Consider the following 25,191-nt stretch of genomic DNA (forward strand, 5'->3'; position numbering starts at 1 on the left):
TAAAAAAATAGGGTAAATAATTATAAGATCCCTGTGTTTTTATATAATATACTACTTAGTCCATGTGTTTTTAGAAATAATTATATAGTCCCCTAGTTTTTATTTTTGTTAACTCCTTAGTCCTTATACTTGGGTCAATGGTCAAACTATATTAAATAAATTTTAAAATACTAAAATTACCATTTACTTTATGTTCTAATAATAAAAACATCGATTTTTCTATTTTATATATTTTTTTCTCTTTTTTCCTACATAATCACAATCTATCCAATATAAACTCCAACATAAAGTAGTTGATTTATTAATTTTTATATAATTATAGAACTTTAATTTAATAATGTAAAATTTATTGACTAAAACAATCAATAAAAAGTATTTCAAAAATTATTAACATAGGAGTAAGACTTTCATTGCAAATTTTTTTTACAATTCTAATAAATTTTACGAATGAAGAAAAAAAATATGATTTTTAAAAAATTTATAATAATATTTAATGTTAGTTTAAAGATATTATATTAAAAAATAAAGAAAAAATAATTACAATTTAAAAAAATTAATAATATATTTTTTCAAGTATATTAATTTTGATGTATATGTAGTTTAAAAACTTCATTTAAAATTAATTAGATTAAATTTAAAACTAAAAGATAATTTTTTTTATGTATATAATTAGGGACAATTTTAGATTTTTATTTATAAAAACAAATGGAAGGACTAAAGAATTGATTAAGATAAAAACTTAAGACCTTATAATAACATGATGGACTTACTGACGTGTTAAGTAAAAGTATAATGACCTTATAATTATGGGACAATTACAAAACTAGCACCTTTTAAGGTGTTAGTTTTCTTTTCTAACTCCTTTTGAAAAACTCACCAAAACTAACACATTTTAACAAGTAACTTCCAAGTTTACCCTCATCTTTTTCCTTAACATAACGGTGTCTTTGTCTTTCCTCCTCTATCTCTTTCTCACGCTTTCTCTCTCTAAAGAACAGAATAATCTACAGAACGACTTGAATACTATAACAATCAATCCAACCCACAGTTTATATAACAAAATTTCTACAATCATATAAGTTTTTTATTGGGTTTTAGTTTTATTGAAAAGATTTAAAGCTTAGTTCATTCATCGTTATGGTGAACGGCGAACGGAAGAGGAGGAAGAAGCGACCATTTTTTTCCGGCAATCTCGTCCCAATATATATTGTTTCTCTTCCCTTTTCATGTTTTCCTGGTCGTGCGAATCCAAAAAACAGTGGCATTGTTATCTGAAAATGGATTTGAGTTGGAATATCAATTTCAGATTTTTTCCCCGACAGTGTCGATATCTGTAGATATTTGTAGATATTTGTCGATATCTGTAGATATTTGTAGATATCTGTCGATATGTGTAGATATGTGTAGATATGTGTTGTAGATATTTGTCGATATGTGTCGATATCTGCAGATATCGACAACACATATCTACAGATATCTACAAATATCTACACATGTCTACAGATATCTACAAATATCTACAGATATCGACAGATATCTACAAATATCGACAAATATCTACAGATATCGACACTGTCGGGGAAAAAATCTGAAATTGATATTCCAACTCAAATCCATTTTCAGATAACAATGCCACTGTTTTTTGGATTCGCACGATCAGGAAAAACATGAAAAGGGAAGAGAAACAATATATATTGGGACGAGATTGCCGGAAAAAAATGGTCGCTTCTTCCTCCCCTTCCGTTCGCCGTTCACCATAACGATTAATGGACTAAGCTTTAAATCTTTTCAATAAAACTAAAACCCAATGAAAAACTTATATGATTGTAGAAATTTTGTTATATAAACTGTGGGTTGGATTGATTGTTGTAGTATTCAAGTCGTTCTGTAGATTATTCTGTTCTTTAGAGAGAGAAAGCGTGAGAAAGAGATAGAGGAGGAAAGACAAAGACACAGTTATGTTAAGAAAGAAGATGAGGGTAAACTTGGAAGTTACTTGTTGAAATGTGTTAGTTTTGGTGAGTTTTTTATAAGGAGTTAGAAGAGAAAACTAACCCCTAAAAGGTGCTAGTTTTGTAATTCTCCCTATAATTATTTATCTAAACAATATGATATACAAATTGAATTCAATTGGTTTCGCAAAACAAATAAAGAAGCCATTACATTCATTTTGGTCCCCAAACTAAAGCTTCAAAATCAATTAGTATCCAAAACTATCAAAATCACCAATTAGGTTCCTGAACTAAGCAAAAATCATCAATTCAGTCACTACCCTATCCTAAAATTAGAAACTGTGTATATTTGATATAGACTATAATAATATATGTGTTGGTTCAAAATGATTTTGGAGAAGAAGATCTGAAACTGTTCAACCGAACGATTTTCGATGAGACTCCAATTGATGATTTTTGTTTAGAATTGTGACTTAATTGATAAATTTTTGTTAATTCAGGGATCTAATTGATAATTTTGATAGTTTAAGGTCCAAATTCACGTTGAATCTTTAGTTTAGGAGCTAAATGAGTATTGTGCCAATAAAGAAAGAAAAAAAGAAAAAAAAAATTCTGGTGGAGCAGAGCAGACTAGTGAGTGAATAGCAGAGCGGGATTCCATTCCATGCACCACAGTTCCAGTGGTAATGTGATTCTGTATTCTCTCTCTCCAATCTCCATGATTACCTTCAAATCCTCCACCTTCCTTTTTCAATTTCCTTTCTCCGACAACACCAATCATCCTCTCCGAACAATCCAAGGAAGTTTTCTGCTCTTACCGACTCATCCACAAAAATACGTCAAGTTCTCAATTCTGAGACTCAACAGGAACTCTACACTTGTCAATAGCATCCGTGGTTGTCACGGTACTACCAAGAAGAAGTTCAACGCAGAAGAGGAAGATGTGGAGAGGAAGGTGAATTGTGAAGTCCAAGTTATTTCATGGCGGGAACGAAGAATTAAGGCCCAAATCACTGTCTATGCTGACATTCAATCTCTATGGAGTGCTCTCACTGATTACGAGCGCCTTGCGGATTTTATTCCCAATCTCGTTTGCAGGTACCATTTCATTTCTTGCTGATTTTACAACTGAACAATTTTAAATGTATGTTCTACTTTTTTAATGCTTCCATTTTAAATATTTGGACTTGAAATTACTTGTTTTTCAGTGGGAGAATCCCTTGCCCTCATCCTGGGAGGATATGGTTGGAGCAAAGAGGCTTTCAGAGGGCACTCTATTGGCATATCGAAGCTCGTGTTGTATTGGATCTCCAAGAATTTCCCATTTCAGTAACCTTCTTAATCTTATTACTTTCTAATTTTGATAACCTTTTGTAAATAACTTACAAAATTGGACGGTAGTTTATGCAAATTTTATTGTATGTGGAATCTAAAGAATTTGGTCAATGCAATAATTGTTCATTAATGCCTTGTATAATATCAAACAAAAATTGCTAGTCATATTGATATAAGAAATTTTTTCCAGTTATTTATTTTTGTTGCCCTATGTATACCCATTGTACTTGAATGTGAGGTGTCATCATTTCTTGTTTTGATGCTGTGATGTATTAATTGCTATTCTTGATTAGTTCTACCTCTATTTTTGCCATTCCCTAATTACTTTTGTTGTTTTCATCGCTTGCTTTAAAGTGCATGATTGAGCTTGTATTATGGCTGGCATGAAATTATGCCAGTATCTGCCTTGTCAAATTGCCATGTACTTCTGTATCAAAACTTGTGGGGAAACAAAAGTGAGAGTCCTCCTATATATATTCCATTTTTAACCAGTTCAAAGTTGATTCTTCAGAAAGATCTGACTTAGCTAAATATTTTCTTTCCCTAATACTTCGTACCTTGATGCTTTCTTATTTCTTGCAACTCCAACTGCTAATGCATTTTATTCGTCTGTGATGCTTATTTCTCATTCATTTCAATATCATTTTTCTCATCTTAACCTTGATGCATGATTTTACCTTCTAATGTATGCATTTCTAACCATTTTTGCATTTCCAATAACTGATTTTTAAATTATCATTATGGTCCAGTGCAATGATTATGATCTCCATTTCTTTTCTATTGACAGGAAGCTTTGGCAGCTTAGTTAACATAAACTGATATCTTATTTTATGAAGCATATTTCAAGACTGTTTGTCATTTGTGTTTGAATTCTTTATTCTCAGCTATCTACGACGTCAGTTTGATCTTGATTTCATATTCTGAATAATGCCTTTTGATTTAGGCTAATAATCACGAACTACACTTTTCAATGGTTGATGGAGACTTTAAGAAGTTTGAGGGCAAATGGTCATTAATATCAGGGACAAGGTAGATCCAAGACTTTGAAAGAACCTCTGAATATTGTCATAAATTTTACTTGGTTGTTTATATTATTATTGCATAATAGGCGCTAACAACCATCTTTATTCTCATCGTGCGTTTTCTGTGTGCTATTGAATGAGTTGTTGCCTTTAGCATTGATGGGATTTGCTTAAGAGGAAGTTTTTTTGACATACCTACATCTAATTGTTTCTATAATAGAAAGGAAGGTTTTAATTTGTAACTTAGAAATGGGATGCTGATGAAGACATTTCATTATATGAATAAATTTGAATCTCTAATTAACTAATTAACCTTATTAGCTTATTTTGTCCCTTTAATTTTGTTATAGCGGTTGGCTTATTTTCCAATGTCAATTTCATTTTGTGTGCCTTATCTCTTTATTATGGAATAAAATTCCTTTTCCCGAAGTAACTACATCATACAAAATTAGCTACATTGTTCATGAATGCAGGACCCTGTATCTTTTTTGCTTCGACACTCTATCAATTACAGTATAGTTGTGTTTCCTGACATTCTTAATGATCCTTTAGTTTTTCCTGACCCTCTCAATGTATGTAAATATATATATTATTTTTCTAGGCCTGGAACAACAATATTAGCATATGACCTTAGCGTAATTCCAAGGTTCAACTTCCCAACTATTTTCTTGGAGAGGATTATCAGATCAGATCTTCCTGTGAATCTTCAAGCCGTGGCTTGTCGAGCTGAGAGACAATTTGGGGGTAACCACAAGACTTTAGTTGCAGGAAGCGGAAGTTCCATGGCTATATCTACTTCTCCTGGCACAGATTTGAATGGTGCTCTTCGTGAGAAGAACACTTTGGCAATGGGAGATTTAAAAGAGAGTTATCCAAACTCAAATTTTAGTCCTTCGCCATCAAGTGAGTTGAATACCATTTGGGGTATTTTTGGAAAAGTTTGCAGACTTGATAGGCCTTGCATAGTGGACGAAGTACATCTACGCAGATTTGATGGCCTGTTGGTAATTAGCAGACTCTAGGTTAATCTTTCTGATTTCTTTTCCTTTCTTTCTTGACATGTCAGTTGCTGATAAAATGGTGTTGAAGTTCTGTAGGAAAATGGAGGGGTCCATCGATGTGTTGTTGGTAGCATAACTGTGAAAGCTCCTGTCCAAGAAGTCTGGAAAGTTTTGACTGCTTATGAGAGTCTTCCTGAGTAAGTCGTGTATTCCTTTTGATTCACATACTTTTAGCTCATCCAGTAATTGATGCATCAAACAGGGTTGGAGCATTTAAAATTCTGAATAACGTTTATATGTTCTACGAACTGGAAGCTTTTTCCTATCTTCTTGTGATGCTTTATCTGTTACATGGTGCAGCTTTGCATGATATAAAATAACTTTTCATGGATCTGTTGTTTTAGGCGCTGTTAGGTAGCAAATTGTATGACTCTTTTCATCTCAATGTGGCAATGCCTTGATACATTATTATAAATTTGTAAAGAAAAACCAGCTTAGTAACGGTAAAACGTTGTTGTCGTGTGACCAGAGGTCACGGGTTCGAGTCTTAGGAGCGGCCTCTTGCCAATTAAATTGGCAAGGGAAGGCTTGCCCCCAATACACCCTTGTGGTGGGACCCCCCCCCCCCCCGGACCCTCGCTCAGCGGGGACGCGTAATGCGACCGGGCCGCCCTTTTTCCTCCTATTGCAATGTTATTTTGCTTATGGCCTTATGGTTATAGATCAGACATTACTTGTTGAGATGATGTCCTACAAAGCTAATTCATTTCATTTTCAAATGCATTTTGCTGTTTTAAAAGGTGTTTCCATGTTGTTAGGTTTTGTTTTTTAAGATATGATTTTATGGCCTAAATTAAAAAATAAATTTCAACACTGTCTTGGTAGGAGAATGTTGTTATGTTGTTATGATGATTGCATGCTTGCTATGAACTTCATTAGAGATCTAAAGTGATCTTGCGGCCCTTAAATGTAGCTTAGGTTTTGGTGGCACCAAAAGGTCTAAAGTTTTAATCCTAACAATTGAAGTTTATGAACAAGGTAAAGTGGCTTTTTAAGAATTCATTTATGTTGTTGCTAGTAACATAAAACTATTCTTAGGTACCTGATAAGGATTTGAGAAAATAGGCAGAAATAATATAGGAAATAACATTAACACTCAAGAAACGGTTGGAATTAATATCAATGGAACAGTAAATGACTACACGGAAATGGAGGCCTTAACTATAGTGGCCAAACACTACTCAGGGACAGAGTCCCCACTCTCAGGGCAGACAACTGGAGATCCCAAAGTGCATAATATTACCTACCTCTCCTAGCACAAACTATCAGCCTTACACATTAAAGACAAATAGAATAAAAGACAACGTAATGACACCAATAGTCCTTTCTTCTCACTTACTTTCTTCTTCCTAACATATACTTTCTCAACTTTGGGCCTCAGCATTGTATTGTTAACATTGCCGGCTGGTTGAGGAGCAGTCTTGTCCTCAAGACTTGAGAGGAGGAAACTGAGCTCGTATACTAATTTCGTCTGTGCCTTTAGCAAGCTTTCGAGTGGCCAGAACTTTCTCCGGACGCACAGAGTCAGCCAACTCCAAGCCAAAACCAGTGGGTAAGGATGGTTCGAAGGAGCGTGGGGAGGTCGCCTTCTTCAACAGGGAAGCATGAAAAACAGGGTGGACTTCGAATTCGCTGGTAATTGTAACTTATAAGCCACTTGAGCGATGCGTTTTACCACCTGGAATGGCCTGTAGAAACAGGCTGCCACTTTCTGATTCACCCACCTTGCTACTAATTGCTGTTTGTGCGGTCTCAGTTTCAGATAAACCCAGTCACCTTCCACAAATGATACATCCCCACGGTGTTTGTCTGCCTCGTTCTTCATTAGCTGTTGGGCTTTCAACAGATTAAACTTCAATTGGGTGAGTATTTCAGTGCGATCAGCTAACTCCCAGGTGATCCATTCCACCTTGATTTCACCCGGGACATACTGAGTGCATGAACACTTCAACGATTGACTTGGCAGAATAGGGGTGTCGTAAGAGAATAAAGTGGACATATTTATTGAGTCTGTCCACCACCATCAAAATGCATTGAATCCCTTCGATTTTGGAAGATCGGTGATGAAACCCATGGACACTTCATTCCAAATGATATCTGGTATTAACAGGCCAGCTGGATATAGTGTGGAGGCCTTGAATCGCTAGCATATGTTGCAATTCCGCACGTAGTCCTGGACTGTCTTGCTCATGCCACACAGTAAATTTTGGCTGCCAGACGACGATATGTCCGATAAAACCCCGAATGGCCCGTGGGAGAAGCATGGAACTCTTCGAGCAAGGTAGGGATGAGAGGCGAATTGGCAGAGATTACTAACCTGTTCTTGTACAATAAAATTCCTCTTTTGAGTTGAAACCCAAGCCTTGAATTAGCTTGTTTTGAGTTGAAACCCAGGCCTTGAATTAGGGGCTGCCTGTAAGTCTACTTTGATTTTGCACAAGTGAGGATCAGAGTCTACCCCATGGTGTAACTGTGCTCCTTCATCCCGTCTTGGGTATGATTTCAGTCTAGCAAATTCTCTTTCACCTTGTTGGGACAAAGCATATGTTGCATTACTCGATTTGCGGGGTTTGTAAAAGATTTCGATTTGGCGACCCAGTTCTGATGATCACATATTGTGATTCTCTGTTCCAAGAGATGTTTTATACTCTTCTGATCGATGAATACCCGAAATTTCCTATCCCCTGAATAGGTGCGCCATTGCTGAATTGCTAACACTAATCCCGTCAATTATTTCTCATACATTGACTTGGACAAATTTCGCTCTACTAGCGCCTTGCTAAAGAAAGCGACTAGTTTAGAATTTTGCATCAAAATGGCTCCCACTCCCCTTCCCGAGGCATGACACTCAATGTCGAAAGGTGTTGCAAAATTGGGTAATGCCCAGACTGGAGTAGTGGTCATGGCTCGTTTTAGAGTCTCAAATAAGGTCAGTGAGAGGCTTGGCAATTTCCTCATAATTCATTATGAACTTCCTGTAAGACCCAGTTAATCCCAAAAATCCCTGGACTCCCTTGACTGATTTTGGGGTTGGCTATTTCATTACTGCTTCAACCTTTTCGGGATCCATGGACACGCCTTCCCCTGTAACAATGTGCCCCAAATATTCAACACTCTTACCACCGAATCAACACTTGTTGATGTTTTCCACGAACTGAATTGTTCAACAGGACCTGCAATACCATTCTCACATCCTTCAAGTGTGACTCCCAACTGTTATTGAATATGAAGATAGCATCAAAAAATACCAGCACTGACTTGCGAAGAAGCGGGCGAAAAATCTCATTCATCGTCACCTGGAACGTTGCGGGTGCATTTGTCAAACTTTAAGGCATGGCTAAGTGGTCGAAGTGCCCATTGTGAGTTCTGAACATTGTCTTCTCTAAGTCCTCTTCCTTCATCAGAATTTGATGATATCCCGCCTTAAGATCAATCTTGGAAAAATATTGTGACCCAAACAATTCATCTAAAGAGCAGATAATCCCCATGATGCATCCTTCTTCACCAACAGAACCGGGCTCGAATAGGCGCTGTTACTACTATTTCTGACTACTCTAGTCCAGAAGATCTTCAATTTGCCTTTGTATCTCGTCTTTATGATGATGAGGATATCGGTATGGATGGACACAAGCTGGTCTGCTGCCTTGTAACAGGTTGATTGCGTGAAAAATCTATCTTACGGGTGGCAAACCTTAGGGCTCCTAAAATACTTTGGGAAATTTGGTCAACAGATTATTAAGTTCACCTTGCTAGTCCTTGTCAGCTCTTCTTGACTAGTCATTTGCATCGCCATATCCTTTCCTCCTTACAACCAAACCTACAATGGAGTTGTGCCACTGCACTTCGGTTTCCATTGCTCCAGAACCTCATCCTTCTCTCTTTCCAATCATGCCAAACTTCTCGTAAGGTCTGAAGCCATTCAATGCCCATAATGATGTCAAGATTACCCAAGTCGAAAATCAAAGCCTTGATCTGACATTGAAATTTCCCCACTGTTAATGGAATCACCGGACAATGTTCAGAAATTTGAACTAGATACTCATCCCCTAGTCAAATATTGATTTCTGGTCCGACCTCAATCTTGAGCCCTAGACCAAACTTCTGGAGATGAAGTTATGAGTTGCTCCACTATCTACTAAAATGGCGAGAGGAATTCCTCAGATCTCCCCAATAAATTTAAATGTTTTGAGGTCTTCACTTTGATTCACCGCGAACCCGTTCCATTCCAATATTTGACATTCTCCCCTGACCTTACAACTTGTCACTTCCTCAGTCGCGTCAGCTTCGAGGAGCACAATTCCCCTTCTCTACTTACCTCTTCGTCATCCGCCAACAAGAGAATTCTCAGTTTCGCCTCAGGACAACGATGTTGGGGGAGTAGGGTTGAGCATACCTGAAACAAAAGCCTTTGCGTTTCTTCCCAATCTCTTCGGGCGATGTGCTTGGTTCCTTTGTTACGTAGAGAGGACATTTGAGGAGACAATTGATCTATGCGTTTAACTTCTAGGCTAGGAGGCCGCTATTTGCAATAGCCCCTTCTCGTCCCAGTGAGTAAGAATCACTGCTATTAGATCCCTTCCACGTGTTATGGGTCACATCTCCCATATTTCCCCTTTCCTTTGACATCCAACCACCTCCCTTGATTCTGCCGCCACCCTTGTCTTGCTTCTTAGATCACTCCACCGTCCGAGCAAGTTGCATGGCTTCCAGGAGTTTTGATATCCTCCCATAATCCCTTAGGAAATAACCCACATACTGCAACTCCGGCTGCCTTGGCACTAGGGATGCAAGCAGTTCGAAATCCTCTATGTACTCCGCCACCGCACCCACTTTCTGCAGTGCCGCCAACTCCCGATATGGGTTTCGTATATTCGGGCTCCCAAATATCTAAAAAAGTTCATCGTTGAAAAGTTCCCAAGTTACGGTGGGTGTTGATTCAGCTAAAATAGTGAACCATTTTATGGTTGGCTCCGTCGTACATATCTCCGCCATGGGAATTCTTAAATCTGGTGGAGTGTGATTGATGCGGAAACACCCTCCGTGCAGAAAAATGGGGATCGGTGTTGGGACTGGAGGTGGAGCTGTTAGGGGTATTATTGCCTAGTTCCAGTTGTCTCCGCGGACAAGGTGTATCAATATGTCCCATCCTCACGCTTTCTCTGGTTCTGGCATCGGTACCATCTATCCGAACATTCCGTTCAACGGAAGCAGAGTCTTCTCCGTTGATGGGCTGCTTCTCTAATCTCTTGATTAAAGCAGAAAACTGGACCTTCAGTTCCTCAAAAATGATATTTGCATTGTTGACATGTTCTGAGATAGCATGGTACCCTGATTTTCTACACTGGTAAGCTGTTTCTCCACCCTTACTATTTTCGCATCACTAGAATCAAACTTCGGATTCATGGATCCATGCCGCTGGCAGTTTGTGGCATCCGGGAGGTCAGACCAAAATGACAGGGATTTGAGAAAATACGCAGGAATAATATAGGAAATAGTAGTAACACTCAAGAAATGGCTGGAACATAACTAATATCAATAGAGCAGTAAATGACTACACTGAAATGGAGGCCTTACCTATAGTGGCCAAACACTACTCAGGGACAGAGTCTCTACTCTCACAACCGACAGCTTGAGATATCAAAATACATAATACTACCTACCTCTTCTAGCACAAACTATCCTTATTTAATAACCTTACACTATGTTGCACGGACACGGACACGGATACGGTATCCGACACGGACACGGATACGGGAAACGTCATTTCTATAAAACACAGGACACGGATACGTGGGGGACACGTGTAAATATTAAAAATATTGGGGCAAATTTATAAATATTAAAAATATATTTTTATATATGATTTTTTGTAATATAACTAAATAAATACATATAAACAAAATTATAAAACTCTTAAGCTTTCCTCCTTAACAGTAAAAACCTATTTCTTCAATCATTTATATCTTCAGCAACAAATAGGGAATAAGAATTCCCCCTGTCCCTGTCCTTTGGAGTTTCTGACTCTCCAATGGAATAAGAATCAATCGATGATTGAAGGAGATGAACGGATGTTTTCAGAATTGAATTGAAGAATCGGAATACATCCAGAATTGAATTGAAGAATCGGAATAGGAAAGGATGTAATCGGAATCGGAAAGGATGTTTTCGGTTTTGAAGAATCGTGTTTTTTTTCCTGGGACACGCGTATCCTTCACTGATACGCGTGTCCAACTTTCCGAAATTACGGAAACGGCCCCGACACCTTGTCTCAGGCGTTTCCGGCCGTTTTCGTGTCGGAAACGTATCGGACACGCGATACGTGATGAATCCGGCGTGTCCGTGCATCATAGACCTTACACACTAACAGACAAATAGCATAACAGACACCTATTGTCCTTTCTTCTCACTTGCTTTCTTCTTCCTAATGTAAACTTTCTCAACTTTGGGCCTCTGTGTTAAACGTCTACAAGCTTAAACGTCTGGGTTAATTGGCTCTTTGTTCAACTCAGTATAGAATGATTTATTTGTTTACCTACTTTTAAATGAAATTGGCGAAGTAGCACTTGTGGAGGAAAAGTTTGAGAAAAGATATAGTTTTGATGATTTAGACTTGTGGATCAAGCGTTACCAAACACATTGAGACCATAGGTTGAGCATATTGAAGCAAAAGAGAGAAGAAAACAAGGGGCAGGTATAGGATGACATGTGTTGAAGCAATAGAAAAGAAAGTATTTAGCCACTATACTTTCGTATTTTGTGGGCATTAGTCAGCGTATGGATGAACTATAGTTTAATCATGTTTTAGTTGCCTATCTTCCTATGTGCCTTAAGTTCTATATTTTGTAATAAAACTGCCTGGAACTTTTGGTAACTGTTTTAGACAGTAGTTACAAGTAGTAATTGTCTTGAACAGCAGTTACATGTTAGAGAAACATACCCTATGTCCTATTTGTGTTGAAAGAAATAAAGAGAAAGGCGAGCAAGTATTTTCTAGTGTTACTAAATATTGCCAGACCACCTGTAATTAGTTGTTATTACTACGAGCTATAATTAGTGTTACAATTAGTATTTAGGTTTTATCTCCTACATTATATAGGACCCTTGAAGTGTATATATATATATATATGATATATTTCATTGAACATAAATACTTAATATACTTTCCACAGTAAGTTCAGCTTCATGGTATCAGAGTCTTGAGATTGGCTTTCTGAATTCTGAGTTGCGATTCTCAGACCTTCTGTTCCATGCTTCAATTCTTCTTTTGAGTTACAATTCCCTAATAGTCTCACCCCCCCCCTCCCTCAGTCACTCCGTCTGCTTCTGATCGGCGTTTCTGCACTTTCCGGTGGTCAGAATCTTGGCACGTGGCTCATCAGAATCCGGTCGCATTTCCATTTCCGGCTTCGTCTTCTCCTTTTGGATTCGTCTATATGGTTAGTTTTCTCAAATTCGAACCTTTCCGTAAAGAGCCTTGGTTTGGCATATTGTGTTCTTGTGGTAGGAAGTTGGGTTGATTTCCTCTGTTGGCTATTTATTTGTACTGCTGTGATATAATTGGATTTTCTGTTGGTTGCTTAACTTCTGAATGTTTGATAAGATGACTGATAAGACTAAAGTGAATGATGGCGTAGAGATGAAAATTACCATAAAAATTATGCTCGGTAATTCCAAAATTACTGATAGAAAGTTAACTGGGATTAAGGATTATCCACAGTGGAAACGAACCATTGAAAGGTTTGTTAAAAGTGCTAAGACCAAAAAGAAATGGTTGATGGCCGACTCTGAACTGTTTATTGCTATTCAGAACACTTTAGATCCTACTATTGATGACATTGTCACTCACCGTGATACATGTTAATGAGGTTTTACTGTCGTGAGCAAAAGGACAATTTTTTTTCCAGTACTATAATGAATCGAAACAGGTTCCAGGGATGAAAAGATGGTACTGGGTGGTGATCTCAATGGACACGTGGGTTCTAGGCGAGATGGGTTTGAGAGTGTTCATGGAGGGCATGGGTTTGGAGATAAAAATGAAGCAAGAAATGATATTTTGGAATTCGCATCAGCCTATGACTTGAGTATCATGTACACATGGTTTATGAAAAGAACATCCCACTTAGTGACTTATTAGAGTGGCGGTAATGCGAGCCAAATTGACTTCTTCCTAGTAAGGAGTGCTTGGAGAAAGAGTTGTATTGATTGTAAGGTGATCCCTGGTGAGAGTACGACAACCCAACATATAGTAGTGGTGCTTGATTTTCGAAGTAGGAGATGTATAAGAAAACGAACACCACAAGTGGAGACTAAGAGTAAGTGTTGGAAACTGCAAGGGGAGAATCAACAAAAATTTGTGGATGATATGGCCAAAAAAGATATTTGGACTTATAATATGGATCTAGATATAGATTCGATATGGACTAAGATGGAGCATAGTACAAGAGAAGTAGCGAAGGAAGTTCTAGGGGAATCTAAAGGTAGCATGCCACCGGGTAAGGACACATCTTGGTGGACAGAAGAAGTACGACAAGCAATAAAGAGTAAGCGAGAATCCTATAAAATATTGGGGAAATGCAGGAGTGATGAGAACTATGAAAAGTACAAAGAGGCTAAAAGAGAAGTAAAGAAGGTCATGCGAGAGGCTAGAGCAAAGGTGAATCGGGATCTATATACAAGGTTGGATACGAAGGAAGGGGAAAGAGACATATATAGAATCGCTCGGATGAGAGATAGGAAGACGCTAGATCTCGGAAAAGTTAAATGTGTGAAGGATGTGGACCAAAAAGTCCTAGTTGGAGATAACGATATCAATGAACGATGGAGGTCCTATTTTGATGACTTATTTAATGGAGATCGCGGACAAGATGTTGGAGATATAAGTATCCCTCACGATATGATAAATCGTGACTGCATGCGGAGAATTCAAAAGGGTGAAGTCAAAATGGCATTAAATAAAATGAGATTGAAGAAAGCAGTAGGACCTGATGGCATCCCTATTGAGATTTGGAGATGTTTGGGAGAGAGAAGAATCGAATGGTTGACGACGTTCTTCAACAAAATTTGGAGAAATAATAAGATGCCATCATAATGGAGGAAAAGTATCCTAATCCTTTTGTATAAGAACAAAGGCGATGTCCAAGATTGTGCCAACTATCGAGGAATCAAATTAATGAGTCACACTATGAAACTTTGGGAGCGAGTGATCGAACAAAGGCTAAGGAGGACAGTGAAGATCTCGGAAAACCAGTTTGGCTTTATGCCGGGAAGATCAACTATCGAACCCATCCATCTAATGAGACAATTAATGGAGCACTATCGAAATAAGAAGAAAGATTTGCACATGGATTTCATTGACTTGGAGAAGGCATATGATAAGGTACCAAGGGAAGTACTTTGGTGGGCCTTAATAGGAAAGGCATTTCGCGGAAATATATTGACATCATAAAGGACATGTATGAGGGAGCATGCACGAGTGTACGTACCAGTGTTGGGAAGACTGAAGAGTTCCCTATTACGATTGGAGTGCATCAAGGTTTCGCACTAAGCCCATTTCTTTTTGTCATCATTATGGATGAACTAACGAGTTCACTTCAAAATGGTATACCATGGTGCATGTTGTTTGCAGATGATACTGTGTTGGTTGATGAGACAAAAGCAGGTGTGGAGAGGAAGTTGGAACTATGGAGACAAACTTTAAAATCTAGAGGCTTTAAGTTGAGCCGAAGTAAGACATAATATTTGGAGTGTAAGTTTAGCGACGTTAGGAGTAGGGAGGCAGGGACAATCAACCTAGATGGGAGAGTTGTTCAGGCCTCGGAGTGCTTCCGGTATTTAGGATCTATTATCCAAACGGATGGAGAAGTAGATGGAGATGTTGCTCATAGGATTAAATCTGGTTGAGCGAAGTGGAAGAGTGCTACGGGTTTCCTTTGTGACCCCAACATGCCTAATAGATTGAAGGGAAAGTTCTACCGCACGGCAATCAGACCAGCATTGTTATATGGTATAAAGTGTTGGGCAGTGAAGCACTATCACATTCATAAGATGTCGGTGGCGGAGATGCGTATGTTGAGATGGATGTGTGGTCATACGAGAAAGGATAGGGTGAGTAATGAAATAATTAGGACAAAAGTAGGGGTTACATCTATTGAGAATAAAATGAGGGAAAACCAAATAAAGTGGTTTGACCATGTAAGACGAAGAGCGCTTGATGCGCCGGTTAGGAGGACTGAAGAGTGGCAAAGGGATGTAGCGGTGAGGGGTACGGTAGACCTAAGCAAACTTAGAGGAGGGTGATTGAGTGATATGAGTTTATTAGGGATTGAGGAGAATATGGTAGTGGATAGGACAGAGTGGAGGGAGAGAATTTGTGTCGCTGACACGACTTGATTGCACGGTTTCATATGATGGTTCATGTTAGCCGACCCCGAATCATTTCGGGACTAAGGCTTTGTTGTTGTATAATGAATCAAAACAGGCTTACGAGGAAGAGCGAACCCAATTTCCTATACTTCCTTCATTTGACATAGCTCGCAGTCAGATTCTTACTAGTGCGAGCCTTCCATCTTTTTCTAAGCTTTATGGCCGACTTCTTCATGTGGTCAAGGATAGTGCATTTTCTTGGGAGACTCTCGATTTTAGAAAGGGTATGGTTGTTATTCTCCAACATTGGGGCACTACCTTATCTCTGTTGATGTCATGTTCTTTGAAAATACATTTTTCTTTGGTCCTTCATCCCATCTTCCTGTCCTTGTCCTTGTCCTTCTCCTTCTTGGTCTGTTGTTCGTCATGTTTATTCTCGTTGTGTGCAGCCTGCGGTAAAGGCACCTGCTCAAAGTACGGCATTCCCTCATCTGTTTCGGCAACAGAACCTGGACCTTCCTCTGCACCTAGTCTTGATCTCCCTATAGCTCTCCGAAGAGGTAAACATACTTGCACCCATCCAGTTTCTTCATTTGTTTCACATAATGTCTTATCACCCTCTTCAAAGTCCTTTGTAGCCTCTTTAGAATCTATTGATGTCCCCTCATCCATTTCTGAAGCCATAGCTCACCCTAGTGGCTAGAAGCTATGAAAGAAGAAATGAAGGCTCTGGAATATAACCATACTTGGGATCTTGTTGCTCTTCCGGTTCAGAAGAAAGCTATTGGAAGCAGATAGATATTCATTGTTAAAATGCATGCTGATGGTACCATTGCTCGGTTGAAAGCTTGATTGGTTGCTAAGGGTTATCCTCAGACATATGACATTGATTATTTTGATATCTTCTCTCCTGTTGCCAAACGCACTTCTGTTCGACTATTCATCTCTTTAGCTGGTACTTACAATTGACCACTCCATCAGCTTGATGTCAAAAATGTTTCTTACATGGAGATTTACGTGAAGAAGTGTATATGGAGCAACCACCTGGGTTTGTTCCTCTGGGAGTCTGGGAAGGTACGCAAGCTGAGGAAGTCATTATATGGTTTGAAGCAATCTCCTCGTGCCTGGTTTGGGCGATTTAGCACTGTAGTAATGGAATTCGGTTTACAACGACGTGCATATGATTCTTCTGTTTTCTTTTCCACTTCCATCTCTGGTTGTATTTTGCTAGTTGTGTATGTTGATGACATTGTGATCTGGGAATGATGGTACTTGTTTCCAAACAAAAAATCTTGGATCTCTGAAGTACTTCTTGGGAATTGAAGTATCCCGCAACAGTAAAGGAATTTGTTTCACTCAGTAAAAGTATTGCCTAGATGTGTTAGAAGACGCAAGACTAATTGAAACAAAGACTTGTGATGCTCCTATGATACCAAAGGTGAAGTTAAAAGGTAATTGAGGTGATTTGCTTGAAAAATATAGAAGATTTGTTGGGAAATTGAATTATCTAACAATGACTCGTCTCTGGTGAGTGTTGTAAGTCAATTCATGTCCTCACCTAGGACATCACATTGGGGCTGTTGTTCATATTTGAAAGGAACTCCTAGACAAGGCTTGTTGTATCGAAATCATGGTCACCATATTGCAGAAGGGGTTCACAGAGATCTTTCAGATAGACACTCTACGACTGTCTATTGTGTCTTTGTTGGGGGAAATCTTGTTTCTTGGAAAAGCAAAAAACAAAGTGTAGTGTCTCGATCGAGCTATGGCACAAACTACATGTGAGCTTGTGTGCTTACGGCGTACTATGTTACCCGGACACGGATACGGATACGGTATCCGACACAGACACGGACACGGGAAACGTCTTTTCTATAAAAGATAGGACACGGAAACGTGGGAGAAACGTGTAAATATTAAAAATATTGGGGCACATTTACAAATATTAAAAATATATTTTTATATTTGAATTTTTGTAATATAACTAAATAAATACATATAAAAGAAATTATAGCACTCTTATCTAACCATAATTATTAGATACATGAAATATAAATGATGTCAAAAAAACGTTCAGAGAAAAAAAGATAAAACAATGAAAGCTTTCCTCCTTAATACTAAAAATCTGTTTCTTTCAATGTTTATTTATATCTTCACCAACAAATAGGGATTCTAGCTCCGGTTCATCTATCTTTTGGTTTACCTAAGATTTATTTGTTGCACATAAAGATCCATATACTCCTTTGGATATTCCTGTTCGTTTTCCCTTCAAATAAGGATCGACCATAATTGCTCTGTTTACCTCTGTTTTTTCTAAAATGAAATGCAATCGTTTTTTGTCTGGGAAACTGGTGTCCCAGACAGATTCGGGTATCCCACTTTTGAATATTACGGATACGGCCCCGAAACGTAAGTTTCCGGGAGTTTCCGTATCCGAAACGTATCGGATACGTGATACGCGGGCATGTTGAGGTGTCCGTGCTTCATAGACGGCGTATCCTCGATGGACTTGGGTTTGTATAGACAAAATCAATGAAGTTAGGGTAATTAATCTATTAGTCCCTATATTTTGACAAAACACACTGTTTAGTCCCTGTATTTTCAAAAACACATGATAAAGTCCCTAACCTTTTTCTCGATGAACTGTTTAGTCCCTAACGTTTTTCTCGGTGAACTGTTTAGTCCCTGCCGTTAGATTCTCATGAAGATTTTGTTAGTCAATTTGGATTTGCGTTCTTCTTTTCCTTTCCTTTCAACTCTAATGCATCCGAAATCAACTTTGAGTGTTCTTCTTCTTGATTTTCTTCTTAATCGTTCAAATTCGTATCATTGGGTCTGTTCTTTTTCTTGTTCTCCATACAAATAGCTTCTTCTAAATTGGATTTCCTCTTCTAAAGTTTGAAAGTAAATACTAAAGGGTAATTTAGTCATTTCTGAAGTCATAAACGGTAAAAAATCTAACAAACAGATGGAAGGACTAAACAGTTCACTGAGAAAAAGGTTAGGGACCTTACCATGTGTTTTTGAAAATACAGGGACTAAACAGTGTGTTTTATCAAAATATAGGGACTAATAAATTAATTACCCATGAAGTTATGGTGTGACAATGAAGCAGCCATTTATATTCCAAACAATTATGTGTTTAATGAGAGGACTAAGCATATAGAAGTTGATTGTCATTTTATGTGGGAAAAGTTAGAAGATGGTACAATCACAACTCCACATGTCAGAACAGGAAGTCAACTAGCAGATATGTTTACCAAGGCCTCAAATTGATTACATCTATACCAAACTGCGCATGAACAATATCTATGCTCCAACTTGAGAGGGAGTGTTACCAAATATCATTCAAAAGGAATAAACCAGACCAGCTGTAATTAGTATCAACTGTAATAAACCAGCTGTAATTAGCTGTTATTAGTACCAGCTATAATTAGTGTTACAATTAGTATTTAGGCTTTATCTCCTACCCTATATAGGACCCTTGATGTGTGTGTGTATATTTCATTGAACATAAATACTGGACAACTAGAGCAATTAGTTTCAAGAGATCAATGGATTCTCTCTAAATATGCCCTTAATATAACTTAGAAGATCAAACTAACCTGCAAATGAACCCATCCCATAAATCTAGGGCCACAAGAATATTGTTGTAATATTCTTTAACCACTCCTGCTATTACTAGCATAGTAATTGATCAGTTGTACATGACATTTTGTCATTTTGTTTTAACTTTTTCATATATCCTAGTAGACAAGATAGACTAGAAAACTACACAGCTTCAAGCGTTCAACTTTTCTTGTTTAGTGTGAGAGATTGTTTGAGCTTCTTTTTATGACGTTTTCTTGATTGTCAAACAGTCTTCTTCATTTTATTTACCATGACAGCAAATTAATTGTTGTGTTACTCTATAAAGTCAATACCTTTCTTGTCTAATGTGGACAAATACCTTCCCTAGGAATCTCTTCTGTTTTCAATTCTATTGACTTCGCTTAATTCCGTTGTCTTCTTAGCCCTATGGTTCTTTTTGAAGCAGAAATGGAAAATTGATGATGTCATTCATTTCATAGAGGGAGAAAAACAAAGAACATATTATGAATTTCTTTTTTCTTTTCAATATTGTAAAACCTAAAGTAATATAATCTTTAAAATCCTAGAAGTCTCATGCTTTGTTTTTCTTATTACCATTGAGTTAATTTTAGTCTGAAGTCCGTTCCTCTATATTTATTTGCAGGATAGTTCCAAATTTGGCCATTAGTAAGGTTGTATCACGAGAAAACAACAAAGTTCGCATACTTCAGGTAGAAATACAATCATGTTGTATTTTGATCCTCCTGTATCAAAATAGTTTCACCACTTATAAAGTGCTTGTGGAAATAAAATAGAATTTATTTTTTCATTTTATGGAAATGGGAATAAGTGCTAAACTCAGTTGCAATAATTGTGGGGCATATTGTGCTAATCAGTGTCTATCCATACTCAAATAACAATGTGGTTAAAGGAACATAGTTAATGAATGATGATTGATTAGAACCTAAACCTGGATTTGAGCATGAAAAATATCAGTAAAACTTGCAATTGAATGCTTGTGACATGCTTTGCTTCTAGCTCGTTCCAAACTCCATATGTTCCTCATATATGATACCGATGTTTTATTTGTGGTATTTTGTCCCTTTCCATTTGGATTAAGGAGTGAAGTAATTGGTATACTTCGAATAACACCCATATGGATGAGAAATGTTTTTCTTCTGATGTTCTGTGATGGAAAGTAACATGATGGCTGTAAAAACAAACCAAAAATAGAGAGAAAAGGAGGAACAGAATAAAAAAAAGGAGAATTTTAAACGCGCATCTGTATATAGGACTTCATAAAATAATAGTATGGACATTTGCTAGAAGTACTGTTTTATTGTTTATTATTATTTTTACATCAAAGTACTATTCCTTTGTCTGTGTTTCATCTTTCCTTTAAATTGAGCTAAAGATCCATTTATATGATTGCTAACTATATTGTCTATGTGCTGCATATGATTAACTAATAACTGTGTTGCACAGACACGGAAACAGATATGGACACGGGAAATGTTATTTCTAAAATATAACCTTCATAAAATAGCCTGTAAATGAAAATGGACGGTGACACGAAATGGACATGGACAAGAAACGCAGAAACGCTACTAACAGAAGTGTCCGTGCAACATAGACTAATAATCATCACAAGCTCTACTCGTGATATTTTATTACTTAAAAAAGCGAAGTAATTTTTTGCACACGTCAGGTTTCAAATATGGCAGGAAGCACTGACACGGGTACTCGTACAGGTGCAGGTGTGGCAAACAACATTTTTAAAAAATGTGAGAAACGGGTACGATGGGAACACCCCAAATATATATATATATATATATATATATATATATCATGAATGTTATATCATAAATACCATTCATAAGTTATTATAACCCATAAATAACATCCATAATACGTCATTAATTCATCAAAAAGAAACATTTAATACTTCAAACTATTTAAACTACCAAAAAAGGGGCGTTTGCTATATTCTTTTGTTTAGATTTTGATTTCTTTTTTTTTTCGATTAGTTTGTTTTTTTGTTTTTTTAATATATATATCAACCCCTCTTTTTTGTAAAATTATTAAAAGAAACCCCTATATTCTACTTAATTAACTCAGAAGCCGTGTCCCTAATGTCCCCCATAAGTGTCCCCGTATTAAAAAAAAAGAGAGGGGACACTTAATTTGGAGTGTCGGGTGCGTGTCCCCACGCGTCCCTGGAGTATCGGAGTGTCAGACACTCGTAAGTTAACCTCCTAGAAGTTCGGTGCTTCCTAGCAAATGTGCAATTTTGCATATGATACTTTCATGTCTATTAATCACAGTTCGGTTTCCTCATTCTTGTCTATTTGATAAACATGCACTCATTTGCTTGATAGGAAAAAAAAGCACAAAACAAAAATTCTAGAATGCAGTCAAGAAAGATTCTATTTAATGACAAAAGTAACATACACATCCATTATATACGCATAAGATAGTAAACTATTGTGGGACTGGTAATCTTTTACCATCTATTACAGTAAAATGGACGTTCCTTTTATGTTTTGTGCATAATGATGGATGTACTAATGCATGAAACATTTTGTTCGAAGATGTATTTAGTGGTCTAGCTGTTCTACAAATGCTATAAAAAATTATTGCGAGAATTAGAAGATCAAGTCTTTTGGTATACCTTTAATTGAGGATCTTCTGTAGGATACTCAGCTTTCCTTTATTTATAGGGGTTTTACACTCTAATCCTTTTAGAAATTGCATCGTTTGACATGCCTTGCTGATTTGTTTGATCCATTTATGTATGCTACTCTTGCATCTGCCCATTTGCTATCATATATGACGTTTAATAGTCAATAATACTTGACCAAACACAGATGTGATCCGCTAATTTGAATTGTCACTCCAGTAGTGACGGTAGGAAGGCAATTGCAGAGTTAATACTGGGTCATCTGATGGTGACGTGTTACACATCGATTGTTTTCCAATTTGTAATTAGCTTTGGTTAGCTTAGCTGATTCTTTCTCTACCTTACAACACCTTCCCCCCTCCCAAATGCTTTCAATGTCTTTCTCGACATTGAAAAGATGAATTCCAAACCAACATTTTGTTTGTAATTTAACATAGTCGCTGTTCATTAGGCATTTCTCAACATTTACCTTTTTGCAGGAAGGATGCAAGGGTCTACTGTACATGGTACTTCATGCACGTGTTGTTCTAGATTTATGTGAAAATCTTGAACAGGAGATTAGTTTTCAGCAGGTTGAAGGGGATTTTGACTCATTTGAAGGAAAATGGCTTCTAGAACAATTGGGGAGCCATCACACTCTGCTGAAGTACAGTGTCAAGTCTAAAATGCGCAAAGATACTTTTCTTTCAGAAGAAATTATGGAGGAGGTATTTTGCATTGGCATTTGCTGCATCTTGAGAATTTACTTGGTTTATTAGACATTCAGCGTACGAGTTGAACATTTTGGCAAGAGTACAAAAATTTAGAGTTCTTTTGCATGGTTTGATGTCCTATTTCTGGTCCCACAGAAGCTTTCCTGGTTATTTATAAGAGCCGTTTGGGTGTCATCAAGAATTTATTTGTTCAAACTTGATGAGAGAATAACATAAACAATTAAATAAAAAACTCAAAATAACATGCAGTGTATGGTAAGGTAAGTATGAGCGTACAAGTAACCAGTTACATTTTGATTTCTTTACATAATTGCTTAACATGAGAAATTTATCCTTACCCCAAGGTTATATTTTGAATACATTATTAGGACATTACTTTTAAATTCAATATTGAGATATGAAAGTTTTCTTTGTAGGTTATTTATGAAGATCTCCCATCAAATTTATGTGCAATCCGAGATTACATTGAGAAAAGGGAAGCAGCAGACTCGTTAAAAATGCATGAGACGAGAGAATATTCGAAGAAAGTAGAAGCATGTGATGGTGATAGTGATACTGAGAATGGGAAGGAAACTAATAAAGCTATTGATTTGAAGAACCCAAATTCTCTTAAACAAAGACCCAGGGTCCCAGGCTTGCAAAGGGATATTGAGGTTCTAAAGTCTGAGCTCCTTAAATTTATATCAGAACATGGGCAAGAAGGATTTATGCCGATGAGGAAACAGCTTCGCCTGCATGGCAGGGTTGATATTGAAAAAGCCATAACACGCATGGGTGGAGTTAGAAGGATTGCATCTTTGATGAATCTTTCTCTTGCCTACAAGGGCCGGAAGCCCAAGGGATATTGGGACAATCTTGAAAATTTGCAGGAAGAGGTACTGTTTGTTGATTCTAGTCAAGTTAATATCTTTTATATTTTTCAGCTTTGAAGACAAAATTCTGAAATTATAACTAGGTCACAGTGAAATCCATATTTTGCTCCAGAAAAAAGAAAGTTGAAAATAATTTTCTCATAGATTCCCTTAGTGTATGATATCATGTTGTTATACTTGGGGCTGTTTGAACCAAGCAGATTAGTCGATTTCAGCGGAGCTGGGGAATGGACCCTTCTTATATGCCGAGCAGAAAATCATTTGAGCGTGCAGGTAACATGAGATAGAAGATATTTAGAGTAAATAATTTGGTGATATGATATGATATGATATGATGTGATACAGGGCGTTATGATATTGCAAGAGCACTGGAGAAATGGGGAGGACTGCATGAAGTTTCTCGGCTTCTAGCACTAAAGGTAAGGCATCCAAATAGGCAGCCAAATGCAAATGGGAGCAAGGATAAGGATAAGAAAATTGATGACACCCTTCCTCCATCCAAAAACTATGTATCTCAAGGCCTCACCAATTTCAAACATTTAGACTTCAATTGGGTTGACTAACAATCTACCCCCTCATCATTCCTTGATTTCATATATATAGTACATCCTTTCTTATTATCTATGAAGCACCTACGGGTACCTGTAAGGCAAACGACATTTCTAATTTAGAAATATGAGATACGTGTATGGTGGGGATACGACAAATTTTATATATAGTTAATAATACATATATTATTTGTAATGAAAATTTTAAAAGATGCATAAAATATATAAACCACAAATTGCATTCATAAAGTCATTGTAAAATCACAAATAACACTCACAAGTCATTATAAAACCACAAATAACATCAATAACATTAACTAATAACAAAACCTACAAATTCAAGATAGACTTCAATTGAATAGAACGTACATTGAGTCGACGTCGAACCCATTATGCTGATTTTTATCCAACAGAACCTACAGGTATATTCAAGATAGTTATGCGAATTTTGTTGGGTTTTGGAAGTTAGGGTTCGTAGAGAGAAAATATAGAATAGGTTGGGTGGGTTTTTTTTTTTTTTTTTATTTTTTATTTTTTATTTTTTTATCTATGTATGTTATGCACAAATGGTGGGTGGTGGGTTAATATTAATTTATTTAATTTGTTGTGTAATTACTATATTTTCAAAGTTTAAAAAAGTCCTACAATTTACCTAATTAATTATGAAAAGTATCCCCGAAGTATCCTCGCATATCTCTTAATTAAAAAAGAAAAAGAAAAAAGGGGTTAATTTTCGTACGTATTCAGTCGTATCGATATCTCCGGAGTATTCGATGTGTACGTTGACCTCTTAGAAGTATCGGTGCTTCATAGCTTATTATGTATGTGTATATCCAATAATCAATTAAATTCCTTTCTTATGTGTTATCAATCATTTCAAAACTTGAATGAGTTTTTGAGGAAACTAGCAAAAAGAACAATAATAAATAGAAAGGGCAGTTACAATAACAAACACAATATGTCAAACCCCCTCAATGTGAGAAGTAAAAATTACGGACCGTAATTTGCTCAAATCTTTCACTATATAAAAAATAATAGATAATACAATAGTTCTTTTTTAGACAAGACTAGAGGAA

The 25,191-nt window shown here is 37.0% G+C and overlaps 1 protein-coding gene across 2 annotated transcripts; it reads left to right on the top strand.

The window, feature by feature from the left end:
- The first annotated feature begins 2,563 nt into the window (after positions 1–2,563).
- On the top strand, positions 2,564–24,317 carry LOC136229945 (uncharacterized). Of its 2 annotated transcripts, none has more exons than XM_066018804.1 (10): positions 2,564–3,050; positions 3,161–3,281; positions 4,231–4,316; positions 4,911–5,313; positions 5,407–5,507; positions 19,967–20,033; positions 22,462–22,689; positions 23,112–23,570; positions 23,768–23,840; positions 23,913–24,317. In XM_066018804.1, the coding sequence occupies exons 1-10, from the start codon at positions 2,617–2,619 to the stop codon at positions 24,128–24,130; spliced, it is 2,190 nt and encodes a 729-aa protein (XP_065874876.1). In that variant the 5' UTR covers positions 2,564–2,616; the 3' UTR covers positions 24,131–24,317. The 2 variants fall into 2 exon arrangements, with proteins under 2 accessions (XP_065874876.1, XP_065874877.1); XM_066018805.1 differs by having other exon boundaries at positions 23,783–23,840.
- Positions 24,318–25,191: the final 874 nt, after the last annotated feature.

The sequence above is a fragment of the Euphorbia lathyris genome, chromosome 5 (genome assembly GCF_963576675.1).
Source record: "Euphorbia lathyris chromosome 5, ddEupLath1.1, whole genome shotgun sequence".
Lineage (NCBI taxonomy): Eukaryota > Viridiplantae > Streptophyta > Magnoliopsida > Malpighiales > Euphorbiaceae > Euphorbia > Euphorbia lathyris.